General features: G+C 34.5%; 4 protein-coding genes and 1 pseudogene across 7 annotated transcripts; 4 read left to right on the top strand and 1 right to left on the bottom strand.

Moving 5' to 3' along the window:
* The first annotated feature begins 1,270 nt into the window (after window positions 1-1,270).
* LOC111299821 (ABSCISIC ACID-INSENSITIVE 5-like protein 3) lies at window positions 1,271-3,322 on the top strand (annotated as a pseudogene).
* A 720-nt stretch (window positions 3,323-4,042) lies between these two features.
* Window positions 4,043-6,163, top strand: LOC111295633 (uncharacterized). Of its 2 annotated transcripts, none has more exons than XM_022889307.2 (3): window positions 4,043-4,461; window positions 4,718-4,867; window positions 5,544-6,163. In XM_022889307.2, the coding sequence occupies exons 2-3, from the start codon at window positions 4,742-4,744 to the stop codon at window positions 6,012-6,014; spliced, it is 597 nt and encodes a 198-aa protein (XP_022745042.2). In that variant the 5' UTR covers window positions 4,043-4,461; window positions 4,718-4,741; the 3' UTR covers window positions 6,015-6,163. The 2 variants fall into 2 exon arrangements, with proteins under 2 accessions (XP_022745042.2, XP_022744966.2); XM_022889231.2 differs by having other exon boundaries at window positions 4,103-4,461; window positions 5,538-6,163.
* A 165-nt stretch (window positions 6,164-6,328) lies between these two features.
* LOC111295446 (uncharacterized) lies at window positions 6,329-12,238 on the bottom strand. 3 transcript variants are annotated; one of them, XM_022888974.2, is made up of 12 exons: window positions 11,810-12,238; window positions 11,631-11,718; window positions 11,449-11,548; window positions 11,287-11,360; window positions 11,126-11,197; window positions 10,898-10,975; window positions 10,445-10,569; window positions 10,189-10,261; window positions 9,370-9,431; window positions 8,909-9,289; window positions 7,166-7,268; window positions 6,329-6,720 (listed from the first exon to the last, which is right to left on the bottom strand). In XM_022888974.2, exons 1-12 carry the CDS (start codon window positions 11,890-11,892, stop codon window positions 6,520-6,522), a joined length of 1,440 nt encoding a protein of 479 aa, XP_022744709.1. In that variant the 5' UTR covers window positions 11,893-12,238; the 3' UTR covers window positions 6,329-6,519. The 3 variants fall into 3 exon arrangements, with proteins under 3 accessions (XP_022744709.1, XP_022744855.1, XP_022744784.1); XM_022889120.2 differs by lacking the exon at window positions 6,329-6,720 and having other exon boundaries at window positions 7,166-7,263; window positions 11,810-12,055; XM_022889049.2 differs by lacking the exons at window positions 6,329-6,720; window positions 7,166-7,268 and adding an exon at window positions 7,977-8,210 and having other exon boundaries at window positions 11,810-12,055.
* LOC111295367 (Pentatricopeptide repeat (PPR) superfamily protein) lies at window positions 12,198-14,530 on the top strand. Its single transcript, XM_022888864.2, has one exon. It carries the CDS (start codon window positions 12,273-12,275, stop codon window positions 14,133-14,135), a length of 1,863 nt encoding a protein of 620 aa, XP_022744599.2. The 5' UTR covers window positions 12,198-12,272; the 3' UTR covers window positions 14,136-14,530.
* Window positions 14,531-16,374: 1,844 nt separating this feature from the next.
* LOC111295288 (uncharacterized) lies at window positions 16,375-22,279 on the top strand. Its single transcript, XM_022888752.2, has 7 exons — window positions 16,375-16,646; window positions 17,503-18,856; window positions 19,646-19,701; window positions 19,796-20,029; window positions 20,139-20,430; window positions 20,934-21,130; window positions 21,943-22,279. The coding sequence occupies exons 2-7, from the start codon at window positions 17,615-17,617 to the stop codon at window positions 22,094-22,096; spliced, it is 2,175 nt and encodes a 724-aa protein (XP_022744487.2). The 5' UTR covers window positions 16,375-16,646; window positions 17,503-17,614; the 3' UTR covers window positions 22,097-22,279.

Raw genomic sequence — 22,279 nt, 5'->3', positions numbered from 1 at the left:
ATGCCTTTTTCATGACAAAATGTATCACTTATCTATATATTCGGGAAATTTTTAAATGAAAATGCACATTTTTTGAAGACTTGAATTTGAATTATAATCATAAACATAGATATAAAATTTAAGAATTTGACTAATTTTAGGCATGCTCCCGTATCATTTTGCCCAAATTTAAACTTCATTTATTAAATGTGTGGAGCCTAATTATTGTCTGGACATTGATTATATCTACGCAAAGTTAGTACGTTGATGAATTTTTGCAGTAAAAATTTGCAGCGATTGCAAGTGAATGTAGGTCTCACGTTGAAAATAAACTATTATAAATCTCATGTATTCCTTGTATTCTTTTTTTCTCCACATTTGTTTATTATTTTTTTATGGAAATAAAAATAGAATTTAATCCTAAACTTTGTTTGTGCCGGTGAAAATATTATTCATTGTCTTGAATCCTGTAATCCATACAAAAGATGAAAACTGGTGATTTACTCTTGAACTGGGCTTGGCTGGGAAGACAGCAAAGCTAAAGTAAGAGTTAGTCTACAAGAAGTGGGCTTAGGCCCAGAAGAAAACGATGGGTGAAATGGCAAGATGTCTACAACTGATTGGCTCTACAGTACAAGAGAAAGCTCCTTCCCCGCCAGGAACTTCCAGATTTAACGACTTTAACGGTCAATCAATTGTTCCTTTAATTTCCCCCTCTCAAAATGGAAACAGCACCCGACTAATCAAACCACCGGGAAAAATATAATATACAAAGTAAACTTAACAAAGAGAGTGATGAAAATGAACTTGATTGTTGTTTGGTTCTTGACTTTTTTTTTTTTTTTTGTGGGTCTCATCTCATTTATATAGATATCCCACCAAATTAGCAAGGAAATCAGGCCTCGCTGTTAAGACGAGTAATCTTTTCTCTCAGTCTGTCCTGCACAAACTCTAAAAATAGGATAACAAATACACATCTACCAGTGCGGTCTTCCATCTTTCTGGCTATTCAGATTTTACTCTTTAGATGCCTTTCACCTCTCACCCTCCATCTACTCTCACCATTTTGCTTTTTCCCTATATTTTCTTGAAAATTTGATATAAACACTTTTTTGGCTGAATGTCTTTATTTTTCTTTACGTGAATTAGTTTATAGATCCCTTTTGAGTCCAATGTTTTACTTTATTTACGTTATACTGTCTGATTAGTCAACTCAACTCTGATCTGAATTGGATCATTAAGATTAAAACTGTTAATGGTTTGAACTGGTAAATCTGTTATTGATCTAGCCTCTAGGAAGTTCTCTTCCTCGAAAATTTTGAGAACATTGTGATTTTATTGATTGATTGGTGAATGGGAGATAGATTTATGATGTCTTCGAATAGAACTGAGGGGCAACAGTTTCCGCTTTTGACTAGACAGAATATTTCTCTATATAACCTCACTTTTGATGAGGTATAAAGCCAGCTGGGAAAGATAGGCAAGCCTTTGAATGCTATGAATTTGGATGAGTTAGTGAGATGTGTGATTGGAGTTGAAGAAGGAGGATTGGAGCAAAACCCTTCTTCTTCTGCATCTGCTTCTTTCTTTCGTGGGAATTTTAATTTGAATGGAACATTAAGTAAGAGAACTGTTGATGAGGTTTGCAAGGAAATTGTTGATCATGGCAGTGTCAATGCAATGGATAAACAATTTGTTCAACAGCAATTGACGCTTGGAGAAACAAGGCTTGAGGATTTTCTAGTTCGTGCCGGAGTTATCAACACCCTAATCCACAACAATTTATGGCAATTGATCCAATGGCTGTAGTTTCACAACAGGCTGATTGGCCGCAGTTCCAAATGGCTGCTGTTCAGCAGCAGCAGCAACAACAAATGATAATGATGGATTCAAGTTTTAATGTTCCAGAGTCAGCTTATGAAAACCCAGGTGTAGATGTTGGGTACCCAGAGAGCCAACTGGCTATTACAATGCTAATGCCTGCAGTGTCAGCAACATCTTCAGATCCTCAGCCAACTACTGGGAGGAAGTACATGTATTCAGCAGTGATGGAGAAGACTATCGAGAGAAGAAATAAGAGGATGATCAAGAACCGTGAGTCAGCAGCAAGGTCGAGTGCAAGGAAGCAGGTTGGTATAAATTTTATATATGAAATCTTTAATGAACTTTCTGTTTCATATTGGAAGACTGAAAAACAAAGTACATATAGATATGTGGTCTCAATAATGTGTATCTGTTTGTTTGGTAATGGTAGGCTTATACCAATCAATTGGAGCTTGAAGTAGATCAATTAAGGAAAATGAATAGCTGCCTCAAAAGGGAAAAGGTACCCTACTCGAACCATTTTCGTAAAGAAAGAATATGATTTTGTTAGCATTGTCTTCTTGATTCACTTAGTGATGGAAACCAATCTGTTTTTATTTTTTATTTTTTTTTTGTTAACCATTGATGAAATTAACAAAAAAAAAAAAAAGAGAGATAATAAGGTACTCCTTGTTTTCGAAACAATTTTAAGTTCTTAAAACAGAAAGTAGTTTGGAAAAACAAGAAAATCCAGTTTGATTATGTGCTTTCAGAACTGTTTTAAAGAAAAAGAATTCTCAAAACGTTTTCAACTCTTTTAAACAAATTTTCGTGTTCTTCAAGGAATTGTTATCCCTAGAGCTTTGAGAACATCCAGCAAGTTTTCATGACTTCAAGTCCATTTCAAGTGTCAACTATTTCAACCTAGTTTAAGAGTACTTCAATGAAGGGAGTTTAGATCAATTAATGCCCCATTATATGGCACTAACTTTTCAAAGCCATGGATTCCCCTGTAACATTTGGCATATTAGCAGTTTATCATGAATAGCGTAGAATCATATATTTGTTGATACAATATAGAACATCAGAGGGAGCTGCTAAATCAAAGGCAGCCGTTAATGAGTTCATATTGCGTGCTGCCTATCAGTTGAATGGTGATTAGCTATACCTACCAGTCAACTGATTTATAAGAATTACTCAACAGCAGCATCCCCCTCCTTTAGGTTGATTGTATGGCCACGAAACTTATGAGGATCCTTTGAAATTGGCCCTGCAGAGGTGAAAGGGGTAATCCTTGAAGATTTGTCATAGTAATATTTGGACAGTCACTACTCACTAACCACTTTTTTTATCAGGAGGCGGAGATGCTCTTGTCCTCCAATGCAAATCCTCTTTCCAAGTACCAGCTACGGCGTACCAGTTCAGCTTCATTTTAGCATCTTTCTCCATGGCCTAGGCTATTTTTAATCATGATAATAAGCTATTCTATTTATTCATTCTTTGGATTAAGCTGTCCTTTTCTTGAAATTTACTTAGACATCTAAAGTTGGACATTTTACTCATTCATCTTTGCTCCAATAAGGCTCTTAAGTTTCTGCTTTGATGGATCCTCACAGAATAGCATATATCAAAGCATGATGGGTTTCCTTTTTAAACAGGAAAAATGGAACCCAAAAACAAAGAAGAAAAGACAGATTATATGTAAGGAACGCGTGGAGCAATCTGATTCTCATTCATAGGGGAGCCCCTGGGACTGAGAAAGTGTGAATGGTATGCCACGAAGCTTATGGGACGTGTGGGTCCAACGAAGAATCATATCGTCCGACAATGTCTTCAGAACAAATGCCAATGGCATTTCTATTTCATCAGCAGTAGGGGGCTAAGGCTACCCTCCTTTTTCTTTTTACGTGCTTTGCTAGCTTTTCATCTCTCCTAAGAAACAACAGAGAACATTACAGAAGAGGGAAAAACTTGATTACTTTCTCTAATCTAATCAAATTTCACCACTTTTAACTCTATTTCTATTTGCATGGACCACCCCTGCATAAAGAAAAAAGAGTTTTTATAAGAGCATAATATGTACATTTTTATTAACCTTATATAACCTCAATTGATTCATTTTTAATTAATTAATGGATATTTATGCATAAATAGTAATGTTAAAATCATTTGTTATTGTAAGAGCATTGGAAAGAAAGAAGAGAATAACAAAAGCAAGTAAAGAAGAAAAAAGCAGCAAGAATGGTCTAATAGCGAATCCAATTCGCAAACAACAAATAATAATAAAATAAATTAACTAGACTTCCTTTCTCTCTCTCTTCAGTCCAACCTTAATTTCCTACTGTACTCGGCCCATGTGTTCATCTAACTTAACGTTGACTTAAATCTCTCCTACTCCACACGATCATAATCAGGCGGCTAACATTGAAACAAACACCCTAAGCTAAACCTTTTTAATGTTTGTACCAAAAAGAATCCTTAGATCTATATCGTCACCTGTTCTTCAAGTACCCTTTTTTTCCTTCTAACCAAGCAACCCTGCCTTTGTCTTTCTCTCTCGAAACTTCCCATTTCCTTTTCTTTCCTGTACTTCACGCCCCAACTCTTAACTTTCTCTTGTTTTCTTACATTTTCCTCACCTTTCCTGGAAAATTTTCCAAACCACCCAGAATTTTTCAGGTATATATTTTTTGTCGTTTTTAACTCGCGTTAACTGTTTCCGGCAGAGACATATCCTCTGTCTTCTGTCGTATTCTATTATGGTAACGTTGTTAAAAAAACCCATTAGCTTCTTTTTTCCCTTTTTTTTGTAATATGGAACTTTATTTTTTTAGTAAGTAAATCTTTTTGCTGTGTAGATCTGACGGTTGACATAACGGTTATCAGATCTAACGGTCATGTGATTGATGTTATTGATTTTTTTGTCCCTACGCAGATTTGTTTTGTGTTTGCCGTACAAATGGAGAACAAAAAAAGTAACGTCGAGTTGATGTTTAACCAGGGTTTGCTAACGTGCGCATGGGGAACCCTACTAACTCTACTCGCCTCCTCAGCTACGCTTCAAGCTCAGCTCTTTTCCCCTCAAGTGAGTCTTAAAATTAACGTTTTTATTTTTGAAGACTGTAATTGTTACATTGGAAATTTTTTGGTTAGTACTAGGTTTTGCTTTGGGTTGCTAGCTTGCGCCGTTGGTTGAGTACAATGTTCGGAACTGAAATGGGAACATAGATTCGGTTTATGTAAAGTTGTGTTGAGTTCCGGGACTTTGGTTCTTTGTGGGCCCACCATACACTATCTTATCTATTTTTTTAACGTGACTGAAAATTCATTTTGATGCCAAAAACAAAACCTTTTTTTTTTTTGTAACAGTAAAAAACAAAATCTTTTATTGGTGTAAAGGAAAAATCTTAGTCAAAAAAAAAAAAAAAAATCTTTTTCATGTATGCAAACTCTATTGAGAACAATCCATTAATTATGGACTGTGCCAAAAAAATTCCATTCATGGACCACGTTATAATAACTGTGTGTTTAAAGATTATTGGGCTCGGTTTTACATGGCCATGAATCAAAGGCCTAAGGCTCATTTAATATTAGCCATCAAGAAAGAAGAAGAAAATCTTAATGAAACCAACATGGCCAGATGGCCCAAAAAGAAGAACCCAATAGGCAAGGATTATTCACTTATTGTTGTTTGTTTTGTACATTTTCTTGGTGTAAATTGTAATGCATTTGCTAAGATTAAATTGATTTAATAGTTTCAGGTTCTTCTTAAGCTGTTAATAGCAACCAAAGGTGAAAATCAAGAAAGTTATTTGGGTGGACATGAATCTGAAGCAGTTGATGCAGAGGGAGATGGAGATGAAGACAATGATAAAGATGATGATGATGATGATGCTGATGATGATGGTGGATATGGAGAAGGTGATGCGGACCCTTCTGATGAAGATGGAGGAGCTGATCATGGGAACAATCCCAATGACGCTAATGGCAACTCCAAGAAGGGAACTGAAGAAGGAGGAAATGGAGATGGGGAAGAAGATGGAGAAGAGGAAGAAGAGGAAAATGGCAATGATAATGGCGGTGATGATGATCAGCCGGACGAGGGTGACAATGATGAGGAAGACAACGAAGGTGGCGATGAGGAGGAGAAAGAAATTGGAGCAGAAGAAGAGCCTGAAGATGAAGAAGATGAAGAAGAGCCTGTTCAGCCGCTAAAGAAGAGGAAGAAGTAATTAATTATAGAATTTTGAGAGCTCTCTTTTTTTTTTTTTGTTGGTTCAATAATGCAAACCAAGTTTTTTAATCACAGTTTTATGTAATTTAAATTGTGACGGAGAACAGTTAATGATTTCAATTTTAGTTCTATGCATGTTTAGGGAAATTTGAAACCTTTTTATTATAGTTTTGTGTTAATTGGATGATTGAAAATCTTTCATGAAAAGCAAAGCTATAACCTTCATAATAAATTAACAATGTAATTTTTGTTAAACAAATTTTTTCTTCTATTTCTTTTTCCATTGAGAATAGGAAAAAAGAAGATTCAATCTACCTATAAATATAATTATATACATAACATGTGATAGACACATGATTTCTTCAACTCAAAACCATGGTTTTGTCTGGTTTAAAGCTATGACTTGAGGAAATAAGCATCGGCCTAAGATACATACAGATAATAACACTATTACTTGAGACTTTACTAGATTATATATGCAATCTGTCACTTTCAAGCACTGGTCATCTCTTTGTGGCATCAATAAACATGGCTCGAGTCCAATGCTCAACATCTTCTGTTTGTGATGGTGGAGGGGGTAATGTAGGATGCTCCACAAGATCCCATTCATCAATAAGGCTTTCGTTCTTTCCAATATCAGACATCTCAGTGGCAAAAAGAAAACTGGCAGCTGAACTGCGAAGGTTATGATCAGAGAAGTTTTTCTGCAAGGCCGGCACAAAACAAAATCACAATGATTTATTCAAATTGTCAAGCATCCAAGTTAAAGTCCAAAAATCAATCTCATCATCATGGTTATTAGAATTTCTCTAGAAGTGGAGATAACAATGGGAAAAGCATATGAATTCACTATTGAAGCTAGAATGAAAATCAAGAAAGGATCCAACCATGCAAATGACTTCCAATTGAGTGGCAACAGCTGAGTAGTAGAATATATATATATATATTAGTGATATTTTACCAGGACTTCTACCTCTCCAATGATAACAGAAACATAAGACAGAAAAGTAGATAGAATAGAATGTATATATGTGCATGCTGGTCCAAAACCACACAACAGAATTCCATTGTTAATCTTGTAAATCAGAAAAGTCGACAAGTTAAAATCTCAAAAGTTTCAGTTGAACAAAGTCATAGGCAATTTTATACCATCGAAGGAAGCATGTGTGCGCTCTCCAATAATGTGCTCGATGAGATGGCAGAATTCAAATTCCATACAGATTTGTTAATTTGTTGAACTTGCTTGCCTGACCTGAAAATAATAAAAATAAGCACAACTAGGATTGTAAATAAACCGAATATGAACGAACGAATGTATGTTTGTATTTGTTCATTTGTTTTTAAAGATGTTTGTGTTCGGTTCGTGTTCGTTAAGAAATTTGCTCTGTTCGTTCATGTTCGTTCGTTTAAATAATAGGTTGTTCGTGTTCGGTTTGTGTTCATTCAATTAAGTTAAACAAGCTCGTTCGTAAACATTAAACGAATATGTTCACGAATATATTCACGAACATATATAAATGAATAATTCATGAACAATAAACAAACCATAATCAAACAAATTTAAACAAACAAACCTTAAACGAACATAAACAAACCCAAATAAACATAAACGAATCTTAAATTAGAAGTAGGGTAAAGGATAAAAATGTAATTTTATTAGTATTATAATAAATGAATAACAAACAAACAGTAAATGAACAATAAACAAACGAGTTTTAAATTAACCGTAAACGAGCTTGTTCGTGAACATAAATGAACGATCAGACAGCTGTTCGTGTTTGATTCGTTTAATAAACGAATGCACAAATAGTGTTCAAAATAATTTGTTAAGCTTAGTAAACGAACATAAACGAACAGAAACCGAACATGTTCATGAATGATTCGTCGAAAGCTCTATTCACTTACACCCCTAAGCACAATGAATAGATGTGAAATACAAAATAGATTCATACATGTGCACCTGTATAAAGAAAACAGCAAATAGAAAATAAACAACAATTCTTCTCATCTTCATCATGCCAACATTTTGCATAGTAGATTGAACACCAGCCAGAAATTAGGATTTTAAACTTATAGATAAAACTCTGTATAGTGCCAGTTCGATTCAGCTCCCTCTATGGTACAAGAGACTCAAAACAGGTCATTTTCAAAGTCTTATCCTTCACACTTGATTGTCAAGAAGAAAATTTCTATTCTGACAAGACCAAACAAAAAACAATTGGTGAAAATTAAATTACAAGCTGTGAGTAGGTTTGACAAATGAAAGAACTAAAAAACAAATGAAATGCAGTAATATGAAAGCGAGAAGGGGAAAAAATTAAATTCACATCCTACCCAAGAGACACATTTCAGACCATTTATTATCAATATGTTAGTGATCTATTCACTTGAAGAAAGTTAGAACAGGGAATAAGGTGCAACTTAAAATCAAAGGGATACTAATAAACTGATATTGACATTGGATACGAAGCACAGTAATTTGGTTTAAGTATGTAGGGTGACAGCCAAACTCTTCCCAATAATATGTTACTGTGTTCTCATTGGAACAAATTCAAATGACTCATTCATGAATCCAAATCCTGAGATTTCCAACTTTAAGTATGTAGGGTGACACCCAAACTCTTCCCAATGATATGTTACTGTGTTCTCATTGGAACAAATTCATTCATTCATGAATCCAAATCCTGAGATTTCCAACTTTAGCTATAATTTTCTCAAAATTTATTTTGTAAAGAAAACCCAATCTAAAACTTAAAAGTACCATCTGAAAGATAATTAAAAATACTCTTAAGAAATACCAAACCAAAGTTGTTTTTATACTTCAAAATTTGCCAAACAGTAAAACTTAAACATGATTCAGCTCATAGATCAGAAATAGAAGGCAGGATGTACCTTGAACAAGCCATTTTTAATGACATAACAGATGGAACTTCCTTGGTTGAAGATAGCGCAGCCAATAATTTCGAAAATGCTTCAAAGGTAGATGCTTCAGCAGGAACATCTAAACAGAGTGAGTTGTAGCAGTAAGCGGTTATGCATGCCACACTTTTCTTCAGAAGAGATATCCCTTTCTGCAAGTCCTTGTGTGTTTCAACAGTGTGTGGAGAGGCAGGAGAATAATTAAAGCTATTACTTCCAGATGAATCCAGGCGGAATCTTCTCTCAGATTCCATTGAAGCAACACCAAAATTACTAGAGCTTCTATCTGTCCATGAATTATCCCCACTAGTCGAGCAATAATTTTGGCGTGGTATAAAAAGCGGATATTCATTGCTGCAAAACACAAACTATATTCAGTTCCACAAGAGAAAAACCTTAGTCAGCCACGTTGAATAACATTTCTGGTGAGATACCTTCGAGAAGAAGGGCGTGCATTCCAATAAGAATCTCGTTGCCATATTCGTGAGCAAGACCCCTGAGGTGAAACTATAACATGATGAGTATAACAATAATGGAGGTAAAATAGATCTCACATTCGCTTGACTTTGTTGCTTATCATTATAGAAACCAACATCCTCCTCCTATGTGAAACAGCAGAACTTCCAAAAGGGGACATATTTCAAAAAGATTGTTGCTAGTACACATTTCCAACCACCAGAAGCACAAAATGAGAAACCAACAAATTTAAAGAAAAAATCAGAGGAAAAAATACCAGCACAAAAACACAAAGAAGCAAAAAACTTTTTACCATTTTTAAAACCAGAATTGATTTGAAGGATGAACAATCATTTTAATGCTTTTCAGCATAAAAAAGACACAAACTTTGAATTCTTTGATAGTCATTCTGGAAACCAGAAAGGTTGTTGAAAAATGAAATGCAAATTACTTTTATACTAAAATCAATAAATTTTAAAGATGCAAGTTATCCTAATAGAAATGAAGAGATATTTGAGTAGAACTGGTAAAAATGAACTACATTTCAAACTTTAAAAAAATCTAAGAAATGCTTAAGAAAATAGATAAGAAGGATGAACTATTCTTATACTAACACTGTCTAAAATAATTTTTCTTTGGTAATAGTCCATTATGATTTACATTTTTAGACCTCTTTAAGATTACCCACAGGAAACCCAAATGACCAAAAACTAAAAAAATACAAAAAATCCAAAACCAGAAATTTCAAGAAATTTTTTAGACATAGCATTCGAGTATAATCAGTTCTTAGTTCTTACCGCAAAACCTGAGTTATGAAGTGCAGGAGCAGCCAAGTTATGAACAACAAGATTCAGAAGTTGCACCATGTATCTAATTTAAAGTGGCTACCAAAGTGTCAGAAACTGGAACATAAATGCTCATTAATAACTCAGTTAACGAAGAACATTTAAAACTAAGGGAAGGGCCGTCCCAATGTCATATTACCCAAAGAGGTGGAAATAATTGTAGCAGTGCTACGTCATATAGCCTTATAGAAATAAGCAAAAACATTACCCCAATGACGCAGCAAGCTCCTCTGATGGAACAGAGTGGGGATCAAGCCCTCTTGGCAAGCGAGCATTGCAAATCAGATCATACTGACCACTAGATCCATCTCTTCTCTCCCCCTCTAAATTTACCTGTGAAAATAGAAACAATTTAGCTTACTCAAAAGCAACATGATTTAAACTAGAAGAGTTAGTGCCTAGAATAGGAAAGCTGAGGGGCAAGGGAAGTGAGCCATTTAAGTTTTGGGCTAAATATCCTCATCTTATCCACATTAGCTAAATCTTTAAGTTCTTATAAAAGCAAAATGTCACCCTAGATTTTTGGTTAAATCTCTGTAACATGCATAATCAATTAAGATTGTAAAGATACAGCTCATAACTAGAAGAAGCATATCAAGCACGCTTACTAGTCAACAGTCTCTATCCGGGATCATAACAAATTTAACATAGAAGCACTTACATGACGTTGGGGAAACAATTTGCATATCTGTTTTATAACCACGGACTGCTTATGAAGACGATCAGAGGTAATTGCCCTCTGCAACTCAGAAAATGTCTTAAGTCACAACTTTTAGATAAAATAAAAGACATTCTAATTAGAAAAAAAAAAAAAAAACCAAAAATCCGACATAAACATAAATCTAACTCCTCAAAAATAACACAAACATCAAAAACAGTGAGTCCTCACATGCCCCGAGCTTAGTGTGACAATAAGGTTGGGATAGAACTTCTCGAGCTGTTCGACACGATTCTTTTCCAACTGCAAAGAGAAAAAACACAATGCATATAGTTAATGTTCATACAACTTCCAATTCTCGCAAAGAAACCAAAATGGATCAAAGTTAGTACCGTGCCACGAACAGATTCAAGCATTCCATACTTAACCTTTAAGTCATGAGACACTCTCTCAATTTTAGCCTTACCTACAAATAAAGCATCATTTAGGATAAACCTAATGAATATAAACATGAAAAAAAATAGTAATAGTAACTAAGGAGCAAGCATCAAAACCTTGAGCTAATTGTTCTTTACTGCGACGAAGCTTCTCTTTCAAGTTAGTTAGCTTCTCGTTTTGACGAATTTTCCAATTCAGTTGATCATCAGTTTTCCCCTAATAATAACACAAATTAAAATTAAACAAAACTCAGGAAAGTTCTTAAAAAAAATTTCAAATTAAGTGAAAGAAATCAAACCTTTGCGGCAAGCACTACGGATAATTTTGAATATAAAAGATCACGACGGCTTTCCAGTGATTTTAAAAAAGAATTATATTCATTTAATCTGCAAAGAAGAGTTCATCAGAACAACAAAAAGTTAACAGCTTAAAAGTTTAAATTCAATAAAGTTTTTACCGACGATTTTATAAATATACCTGTAATTGACGCAAACGGAGCAGATAGAAGCGCGATTTGAATTGTCACAAATAGCGCAGTTGCTGGGTTTTTTGGACATCATAATAATAACAATCTAATCAAAATCTTCTCCTTCTTCATCAAAAGAATCGAAAATCGAAATCCCTAAGAAGAAAATTAAAAAGGAAACCAAAAGGTCGTGTTTGACAGAAAAATCTAATAGAGCTGATTAAAGTGGAAGGATTTCTTACGTCATTTGTTTTGACAAATTTTTAACGAGATTTCAATTATTGAACTTCCAGGGTCTCACTTTTGTTATCTGAAACGGTGTCGTAATTAGATAGCTTAGTGGTAAAATGGTCTTATTATTTATAACCGGCCGTTGACCGACATTTTGAAAGCCTCATGGTAACTAGAGCAAAAAGATTGGAAACTGGGCCTTTTTTTTCGCGGGAATTTTGAAGAAAGCAAAAGCTATAACCAATGCTTTCGTTAACGTTAATCTCATCGCAAGTTACAGTCTTTCAACAATCTTCCTTTTTCACCATTCAAAATCCATCATTACATTATTCAAATTCCCGAAACGAGTTCAAACCCAGAAACACCAAAAACCCACCCCAATTTTCTTGCATTTCTTCCAAGGACTCATGTTCTTTACCCGAATTCGATAACTTAACCAATATTTCAACTTTCCGTGATAACCTAGATGCCTATTTTACGGATATAACCCCACCGTCGGTTTGTCGAAGAGTCGACTCTGATGAGCTGTTAGCTTTGCTTCAATCTTGTAATAATTTCAGACAAGTTAGGAGAGTTCATGCGGTTGTTTTGAAGCGTTTAAAGAACCCGGTGACCTATGTTGAGAATAATTTGATAAGTTTGTATTTAAGATTTGGGAAGTTAATGGAAGCTCGAAAGGTGTTTGATAAAATGGCTGAGAGAAATTATGTTAGTTGGACGGCGATGATAAATGGGTATTCGAAGATGGATTTTGATGATGAGGCTTTGAGGCTGTTTGGGGATTCGATCTTGAGTGGGGTTCAAGGGAACGGGAAGATGTTTGTTTGTGTGATGAATTTGTGTAGTAGAAGGGTGGATTTTGAGTTAGGAAGACAAATTCATGGTTGTATTCTGAAGGGGAATTGGAGGAATTTGATTGTGGATAGTGCCATTGTTTATTTTTACGCACAATGCGGAGAGTTGTTGAGTGCTTTTCGTGTGTTTTGTGCAATGGAAGAGAAGGATGTCGTTTGTTGGACAACTATGATATCTGCTTTCTCCCAACAAGGGTACGGGAAGGAGGCTTTTTCAATGTTTTCGAGAATGCTAAATGATGGTTTTTGGCCTAATGAGTTCACAGTTTGCAGTGTTTTGAAGGCTTGTGGAGAGGAAAAGGCATTGAAATTAGGGAGACAATTACATGGTGCTATAATCAAAAAGATGTTCGAGAATGATGTTTTTGTTGGGACTTCTCTTGTGGATATGTATGCAAAATGTGGGGAGATTTTGGATGCTAGGGTTGTGTTTAATGGGATGAGGAATAGAAATATGGTTACATGGACTGCTATTATAGCAGGGTATGCTAAGAAGGGGCTTGGTGAGGATGCCATTAGTCTTTTTCGAGTAATGAAGAGACGAAATATAATTGCTAATAACTTGACCATAGTAAGCATACTCATGGCTTGTGGTTCAGTTGGGGACTTACTCATGGGCAGGGAAGTCCATGCACAAATAGTAAAAAATTATATCCAAACTAATAAGTACATAGGAAGCACTCTAGTATGGTTCTACTCTAAATGTGGGGAGTACAATATTGCTTCCAAGGTCCTCCAACAGATGCCACTGAGGGATGTTGTCTCATGGACTGCCATGATTTCTGGCTGTGCAAGCTTAGGGCATGAGGCCGAGGCTCTCGATTTTTTAAAGGAAATGATGGAGGAAGGTGTAGAACCCAACTCTTTTACCTATTCTTCAGCTCTGAAAGCTTGTGCTAAGCTTAAAGCTGTTTCACAAGGGAAGTTAATTCACTCCTTTGCAAATAAAACTCCCGCCTTATCTAACGTGTTTGTCGGTAGTGCTTTAATCCATATGTATGCCAAATGTGGTTTTGTATCAGAGGCTTTTCAAGTTTTTGACAGCATGCCAGAAAGGAATCTGGTTTCTTGGAAGGCTATGATCATGGGTTATGCAAGGAATGGAATATGTCGAGAAGCTTTGCAGCTTATGTATCGGATGGAAGCAGAAGGTTTTGAGGTGGATGATTACATCCTCACTACAGTTCTTAGTGCATGCGGAGATATTGAGTGGGACAAAGAGCCTTCCTCAGAAATATTATTGGCGACCTAATTGGCCTAGTGCGCATTTCAGATGTAAACTTGTTTGTGGAGGCATAGAGTTGCACTTGTCAAAATTACTTCCCTTAATGCAGGGTATATATAGGATGGACAAGCATAAAACTGTTTAAATGAATGTTATACTGATATCTGGTTAAGCCATGGCCTGCCCCTCCTCTTGTATTAAGAAAGTTATGCCAGAAGAATAGCAGAAGATGGAAAATGATGGCACCGGTGCTGTTCTTGGGAGCTTTATATTGGCACAGGCTTTGGATCATCGTGCTGAGCAATGAGTATAACTTCAGCAACAGGAACATATATGTAATGTATGTTCTTTGTAAATCCCCTGTAAATCTACATTCATACTCCGAACTTAAAAATGATTTTGTTTCCAAAACGTTCTCAAAATTCATCCTCTCCTTGCACATTATTATTTTTTGTGCTACTGTTATTTGTCATGTATTATAACTATTCTACTCAGCCAACCGGGTCATCCTCCTCTTTTTTTTCTCTCTTTCATATGAATTTTGAAATTTCCCAATGGATTATTTATGAAATGAGTAAAAAATCTAGCGTCCTTTCCCATTAGACGGAAGAGAGGAATTTTAGATCATTAATGGATTCGAAGACCTGTTGAAGGACCATATGCTAGGAGCCTGCCTTAGTGCCTTTCATGTAATCGTCACATGCATTGCCTGAGAAACCCATTGGTACTTTTCATGAAGCAGTTGCACTCAAGATATTTTTCACGTCTTTGACAGATACTTCTACAATTATTCTAGACGACAAACTTTTGTCAACTTCATAATGGTAATCCAATCTCTTGAATGACACAAAAGTACTGTGGATACAAAGTGATCATTTTAAAAATCACGATATTTATACATAATAATTAAATCATTATGTTTGATAAATATTTGATGATTTTACGTGATAGTAATTTTAGATCATCAAAAGTAATTAAATCATTATCTTAAAAGTGAATTAATTTCCACATAAAATGATAAAAAAATTTTATTGCCCAAATAAAGTAATGTAAAATTAATAATAGTAAATTTTACTAATTTAATATGTAAATAAAAAATTTGTTGCATCATAAAATTATAATTATTTTATATTATAAATTTTATATTTTTAAATTAATATTTATTATAAAAAAATTAAATTAATTTACGTATTTTTAATTTATTTTAATATTTTATATATAATATAATTTTTTTAATAAATTTAACAGATTGATTTTATTTTTTAATTTAAATAATTTTTACATAATTTATATTATAAAAACCAATTTACCTATGAATAAATATATTTATTAATTTAATAATTTAATTATTTTTATTATAATATAAATAAACATTACTAATATTTTACAAATTATTATCTTTAAACAATTATATAATTGTTAATTTGTATAATTATTACAATATGTATGATTATTTTTATACCTTTTAAATAAATTAATATTTGATTTTTAATAATATCAAATACAATAATATTTATTTTTTAGAAATTAACAATTATTAACCAAATAAAATAATTTAAAATCATAAATATTTAAATCACTTTAATAATAAAATTACTTTGATAATTAGATTATTATAATAATTTTATAAAAGATATCAAATACTACCAAAAAAATATATTAAAAAAGCAAAACATTGACATATCGCATTCAAGATGATTATTAAGAGAAATTTGAATTATCATATTTATCGTGTCAAGTGTGAAATTAATTTTTGTGCGTCATATGACTTTTCATTTTGAACATATCTTTCATCAAATTTTCATGAATTTTTAATTTCATCTAATAAAATTTAAAATATACTACTATTTAATAATGATATTCTCGATATTTGTATTCCTAAATTAATTTAGACCGTAAGATTTTTTCCATTAGAAACAAAATTTCATAAAATGTGTCATTGTCTTTGAAAATTTCCACAACTTAAAGCATTAAATTTACAAAAACAAAAAAAACAAAATCAAAAGTTGTGCCATAGTCTCATCAAGTTGGGTTGAATCGGTTGAACAGTACACTCTATATAACCAAGTTGTGTCAAAGCTACATCTAATCCAAATTGACTTTCAAAACGTGGATTGATTTTTCATGGCAATTAAAAAAAGAAAGTTAGGTCGATCCGTAATAACGTGAACAAGGAGGGGGTTGATTGCAAAAACGCCAAAAGAGTTGGGTGTCCAAAGTAGACAAAGAGGATAAGGGGTCCTGAAGTCTAAAAACAAAAAAGTGGTACAAACAGAAGGAAAAAAAAAAAAAAACCAGCCCACGGACTTCCCGCTTCTCCCGCTTCTCCCGCTTGAGCTTGTCTCCACTCTCTGAAAACCTCTCCCTACTCCTTCCTACGCTTTCATTTCCCCTTAAAAAAAAAAAAAAAAGAGAGAACCGTAACTCCAGAATTTATTTATTAATTTCCTTTTTTTGTTGTGAAACCCTCTCCAGATCTTTTCTTTTCCTATATCTCTTTCTCTTAAGCCAAACACCTTCTTCACTCTCTCCAGATCTGTAAGCTCTCTCTTTCTCTCTATTCCTTTCTGTTTTCCGATTTTCATCTTTTCCTTTACGACTAACTTGCAAAACCCTAATTTCTTGTTTATCAATTGACGATTTTGTAGGGTTTTTTTGTCATTTTTTGAGAGCTAAGTAGTTTGATAATGAAATGAAAACTTGATCAAGTGTTAGAGTTTAATCTTTTTTTTTTTTTTGTTAGCTTGATTTTCAAAAATCTGAAGTGGAAAAAAATTCTTGGTTATTTGATTTAATCTTCTGTGTTCTGGTTAGATGAGATGCATTTGTCTGCTATTGTTTTGCCTTTGACCTTTATGTTTTTAGTATTATATTAGTATGCGTAGTTATTCCTGCTTCTTACATCATGGTGGGTTTAGGATTGACCCATTCGTTTGACTAAGAATGGGCCGATAATCAAAGCTTCATGGCTTGACTTCCTTGCTAGATTTCAGCTAATGGTTTAAGACAATTTCTCATCATGACTGCTTTGTGAGTTCAATATTTGGTTAAATTTGTCTGCTTGTATTTATGTTTCTGGTGTCAGAATGTTATAAGAAGTTAATGTCTCTAGGAAGATCAATGAATAAGCACCGACATGCCCAAATTCAGATGCTGATTATTTTGTAAGATTGATCTTGATAGGCCATCCCGGTTTTATGATATTTTTTCCTGTTTGCTCTGATTAACAATTTAAAACTGTTTAAATAGCTTAAAAATGGAAACTTGAGATCTTATTGTTTGACAAGTAGTTTTGGTATGGTTGTCTGCTTTCAAATATGACTCTGTCTATGAGATCTTGTATTCAAATTTTATACCTAATGGAATTGGTCTTCTGCGGAATTTGGCTAAACAGGAATCTGCAAAGAAATCCTTGAATTCTAGTGTGCAACAAGTACTAGAGCAATTAAAAAGTTTAAGGGCCATGTTTTAGCAAGTTGGATGACAAAATTTGTGTAACTGACCCTATGGAAAAGGACAACACCAGTGATAAAAATATAACAGATTCTTCCATTGATGAAAAACTAGAGGGAAATACTGATGGAATTCACAAAGAAGATCAGGGGAAACCCATGGAGGAGGTGCAAAGTCTGAACATCAGAAAGGACGATGTTAATAAGTTAGATGATTGTAATGGACAAGACAGATTGGGTGACAACAGGGATCAGAACAGAGTCTCGGAATCTAGAGATGTTGGGGACAATTTAGACAATGATGATAAACATGTTGAACAAGGTGACAAGATGAATAAGGATTGGGTTTTAGATTCTAAAGCACAAGAAGAAATGAATGAGACTACAAAAGAAGTTCTTGCTGAGGAGGAGCCTGAGCCTATCTTTGATGGCACAGAAGTTCCTGGGATGGAGGCTAACCGAAGTTCGTCAACTCGTTCCTTGGATCCGGATCCAGAGGAAGAGGGATCTGTGTGGCCTGAGAAAGCAGTGGCACTTAAGAATTTTGTGAAGGAGAAGGGTACAGTTGCAGTGAGCAGTGTCCTGCGTCGCCTTTCTTTTAAGAGATATGAAGTTGAACAGGCCCCTGTTGGTGTAGATAAGGACACTTCAGATTATGGTAAGCTTGGGGAACAAACTGCAATGTCTCCAAAAACTGCAGAAAGATCTGCTTGGAATCCCCTAAACTACATTAAGATGTCGCATGATGGTGATGGAGAAAGCAAAGCTGAGCAGGGGGAGAATATCATTGAAGAATCACTTCTACCTATTGTCACAAAAGGAAGAATTATACTTTACACAAGGTTAGGATGCCGAGATTGTAGAGAAGTTAGGTTGTTTCTGCGCAGGAAAAGGCTTAGATATGTTGAGATCAACATTGATTTATATCCCAGTAGAAAGTTGGAGCTAGAGAAGTTCTCTGGGTCTTGTGTTGTTCCTAAGGTCTTCTTTAATGAAGTATTGATTGGAGGCTTGAGCGAACTCAAAGACTTAGACAAGTCTGGCAAGCTTGATGAGAAGATTGATTTTTTGATTGCTGAAGTATCATCTGCTGAAGCTCCTTTACCACCTCTTTCTGGTGAAGATGATGTGTCCAGTAATGGGCCTGTTGATGAACTAGCTCTAATTGTCCGCAAAATGAAAGCAACTATTGTTGTTAAGGATCGGTTTTACAAGATGCGCAGGTTCACTAATTGTTTTCTAGGTTATGAAGTGGTGGATTTCCTATCAGAAGATCAGTACTTGGAAAGGGAAGAGGTTAGTTGGGATTTTTATTATGTTTTCCCAGACTATTATAGTGAAAATCAGGTGATAATTGTGATAATTGTTTACCGTATGGTCTTGTTCCTCTACTACTACTATCATTGTTCTCCATTTGGAGTTAGGACCAAAGATTTCCTGAATCAGAACACTCTTGCAGTGGTTTCCTATGGTGAATGCAAAGTTAAGCCAAAAAAAAATTGTTTACATTGTATTAAATGTTCTTCCTTTGAACTTGACAAATGGTATGAACTTCTCATTATTGTAGATGCTTTCAATTTAATCCTTGCACATCAAAAAGTACTCTTCACTAGACCTTTTAGTGATATTTATTCTAGTCTGATTAAAAGATGCAATAGTAGACCTTTTACTTAATTTCTGAAAATGCCTTTCCCTTCTCTTTTCCCTTTCAAGCAGTCAGATGAAAACCTGGATAATGAATGATAAGTAGGCGTATTGTGGATTATGGATGTCAATTTTATCTTTACCATCATATCTTACGATACTACCATATCATAAAAGTTTCGAAGAAATAGTAATACATATCGCAATAACAACTCCTCTCTTTCCTTATCCTCTTTTTTTTTTTTTGTTTCAAATGGATGGTTTTGGAATATTCTATTTATTGCATAATTCTTAGTTTTTTACTGATTGAATCATACTACCGCTGGTTTTATGTTTAAAATTTGACATATTCTGTGCTTGCTCTGTTTATACATGTTTGGATGTGATTATATCACCATTGACTCTCCCCTTCCTTTCCTTTGTGCTTGCATTTTGGAGTAGGCTGTTGAATTTGGAAGAAAGCTTGCCAAGGAACTCTTCTTTCAGCATGTTCTTGAGTGAGTCCACATCCTCCCACTTTATTCTGTTGTGTAACACTTTTAATCTATAGCTGAAAATCCTTATTTTTTATTCTATGATGCTTTATAATAGTGAGAATCTATTCGAGGATGGTAACCACTTGTATCGGTTCTTGGACGATGATCCTACTGTGTCATCTCAATGTCACAACATTCCAAGGGGTATAATTGAACTGAAGCCTAAGCCCATCACTGAAGTTGCATCAAGGCTGAGATTTTTGTCCTATGCCATTTTTGAAGCCTATGTATCAGAAGATGGTAGACATGTTGATTATAGAAGTATTCATGGAAGTGAGGAATTTGCAAGGTTTGACGCCTCCTAGCATATGATATTGCTAAATCTAGTATCTTCAAATTTTTATTTGCTTTTCTTTTTAACACTTAAGTATTCATTATTAATGGCAAAACATTTTTAGGTACTTAAGAATAGTTCAAGAGCTCCAAAGAGTAGGAGTGCAAGACATGCCAAGGGAGGAGAAGCTCGCCTTCTTCATAAATTTGTACAATATGATGGCCATCCATGCAATATTAGTGCTGGGTCATCCAGCTGGTCAATTGGAACGAAGGAAGCTGTTTGGAGACTTCAAGTATGTTGTTGGTGGGTGCACATACTCACTTTCATCTATTCAGAATGGCATTTTAAGGGGCAATCAAAGGCCGCCATACAATCTTTTGAAACCGTTTGGTGTAAAAGATAAACGTTCACAGGTAGGACACTGGGTAAAATTGATGTTTACTGTTACACAATGATTCTAGCCACTGTTATAGGCTTGTATTTCCGGCTTAACTTATTTACGTGTTTTGATGTTAATTATGAAAACCAGTGAAAATAAAAAGCTTATATTTATCGGTGAACACTATTGAAATGAATAGAACCTTTGGAATCTGTGCAGAATATTTACCCATATCTTTAGAATTTGGCATTCTTTTCAATTTACCCATTGTTTCAGAAGGAAGAACCGAGGATAGTGCATATGAAGTGACCTCACAATGTTGTGTTGGGTAGTTGATTAGGTTGACTTCACGTCACAATCCTCTCCTGGGCAGTTAATTAGGTTGACTTCAGGCTTTAGGAGATTAGCCAGAATAAGTTTTGTTAAAACATATCTCATCATCACGTACCAAAAAAAAAAACATATTTCATCATCAAGATTTGAATGTCTCATGTGGAAATTCAGTCTTGCTCATTCCGTGATATATGTTTTTATCAGGTGGCTCTACTCTATTCGGAGCCTCTAATTCATTTCGCCCTGGTTTGTGGCACCCGATCTGGGCCTGCTCTTCGATGCTACTCTCCTGTGAACATTGATGAAGAGCTGATGGATGCAGCTCGGGATTTCGTAAGAGCTGGTGGACTTATTGTTGATTTGTGTGGCAAGGTCGCATATGCTAGTAAGATCCTCAAATGGTAAGTTATTTCAAGAGAGGTTCTGAGTGCACAAATTCATATTTCTCCCCAGAGACCTTAATTTTCTGTTCAGGAGATGAAATCAGATTTTGAATTTTCTCTAGACACTAGCATGCAGAGATGCAAACTCCCACTCCCACTAACATACACATGCATGCACTCTAAAACTCTTTGGCATAGGCAAAAAGGAACTTCCAAACGTGATGCCTTCTTTTCAACTTATATAGCTTCACAGAAGTTCTTAGTCGTAGAATTATGTAAGTTTTTGTTGCCTAAGTTGGGTTCAGAAGCAACAGAAATGCAGGACAATGTTGAATTTTAAACCTTAAAAACCTATAACAAGAAAAATATAGGGATGAAAATAAGGAGTTACAGCTGCCTTTTTCCTTGAAAGAGAGATAGTAGAAAAGTGGGAGTTGATAAAGATTTAATTCAAATATGACCTTAATGAGACCAATATACTCGTAACATAATATGACTTGTTATTGTCTTTTAGAACTTTTTGGTAAATTAAAATTTGAGTAGGTAACAGTGGATACGAGTCAGAACCTCCCTTTATATATTAATATAAGATGAAGTTCACTTCAATGACAAACAAAAGATATGAAAGATACCATGCATACAGCCACCAACCACTATGCTTTAGTAAAGTGATATTCTTAGAATTAGTAAAAGATAGGATGATGCAAATGCATACCACTTGGTTATCAAGAGATTTTCTAAATGTAGTCAGCTTGTAAACTTTTGTTGCTTTATTTATACATTTCTTCTGGGAAAATAATTTATGTTGCATGATATTAATCAACAAACAGGTTTAGCGTTGACTTTGGCAAGAATGAGGTAGAGGTATTGAAACATGTCTCAAATTACTTAGAGCCAACTGACTCTGAAGCTTTGCTGGGGATGCTTGCTGATGTTCAGTTGAAGGTGATATACCAGCCGTATGATTGGGGATTGAACTGTTAGGGTTAGACTACTTTTTTTCTATAGTCCTTATACTTGATCATAAAGGTTTCCCTGATTTACAAAATTTTCCCGAGGGAATTATCAATTATTATGTTGCAAAAACTTGAAGATACATTCAACTTTAGATATCTGTCAGGCTACAGTTTTATGGAATTAAAATATGGTTCAAAGTTTCTTGTTTTA

This window comes from Durio zibethinus, chromosome 3 (assembly GCF_047325235.1).
Source record: "Durio zibethinus cultivar Kanyao isolate XHJ-2024 chromosome 3, ASM4732523v1, whole genome shotgun sequence".
Lineage (NCBI taxonomy): Eukaryota > Viridiplantae > Streptophyta > Magnoliopsida > Malvales > Malvaceae > Durio > Durio zibethinus.
This window is presented reverse-complemented; position numbering and strand designations above follow the sequence as displayed.

Coding starts and splice junctions, on each gene's coding strand:
- LOC111295633 (XM_022889231.2), top strand. CDS start 4,742: ATGGAGAACAAAAAAAGTAACGTCGAGTTGATGTTTAACCAGGGTTTG. Junction 4,868..5,537: donor CTCAGCTCTTTTCCCCTCAA/GTGAGTCTTAAA, acceptor TTGATTTAATAG/TTTCAGGTTCTTCTTAAGCT.
- LOC111295446 (XM_022888974.2), bottom strand. CDS start 11,892: ATGATGTCCAAAAAACCCAGCAACTGCGCTATTTGTGACAATTCAAAT. Junction 9,432..10,188: donor TTCATAACTCAGGTTTTGCG/GTAAGAACTAAG, acceptor GTTTCACCTCAG/GGGTCTTGCTCACGAATATG. Junction 6,721..7,165: donor CACACATGCTTCCTTCGATG/GTATAAAATTGC, acceptor CCGGCCTTGCAG/AAAAACTTCTCTGATCATAA.
- LOC111295367 (XM_022888864.2), top strand. CDS start 12,273: ATGCTTTCGTTAACGTTAATCTCATCGCAAGTTACAGTCTTTCAACAA.
- LOC111295288 (XM_022888752.2), top strand. CDS start 17,615: ATGGAAAAGGACAACACCAGTGATAAAAATATAACAGATTCTTCCATT. Junction 18,857..19,645: donor AGTACTTGGAAAGGGAAGAG/GTTAGTTGGGAT, acceptor ATTTTGGAGTAG/GCTGTTGAATTTGGAAGAAA. Junction 19,702..19,795: donor TTCTTTCAGCATGTTCTTGA/GTGAGTCCACAT, acceptor GCTTTATAATAG/TGAGAATCTATTCGAGGATG.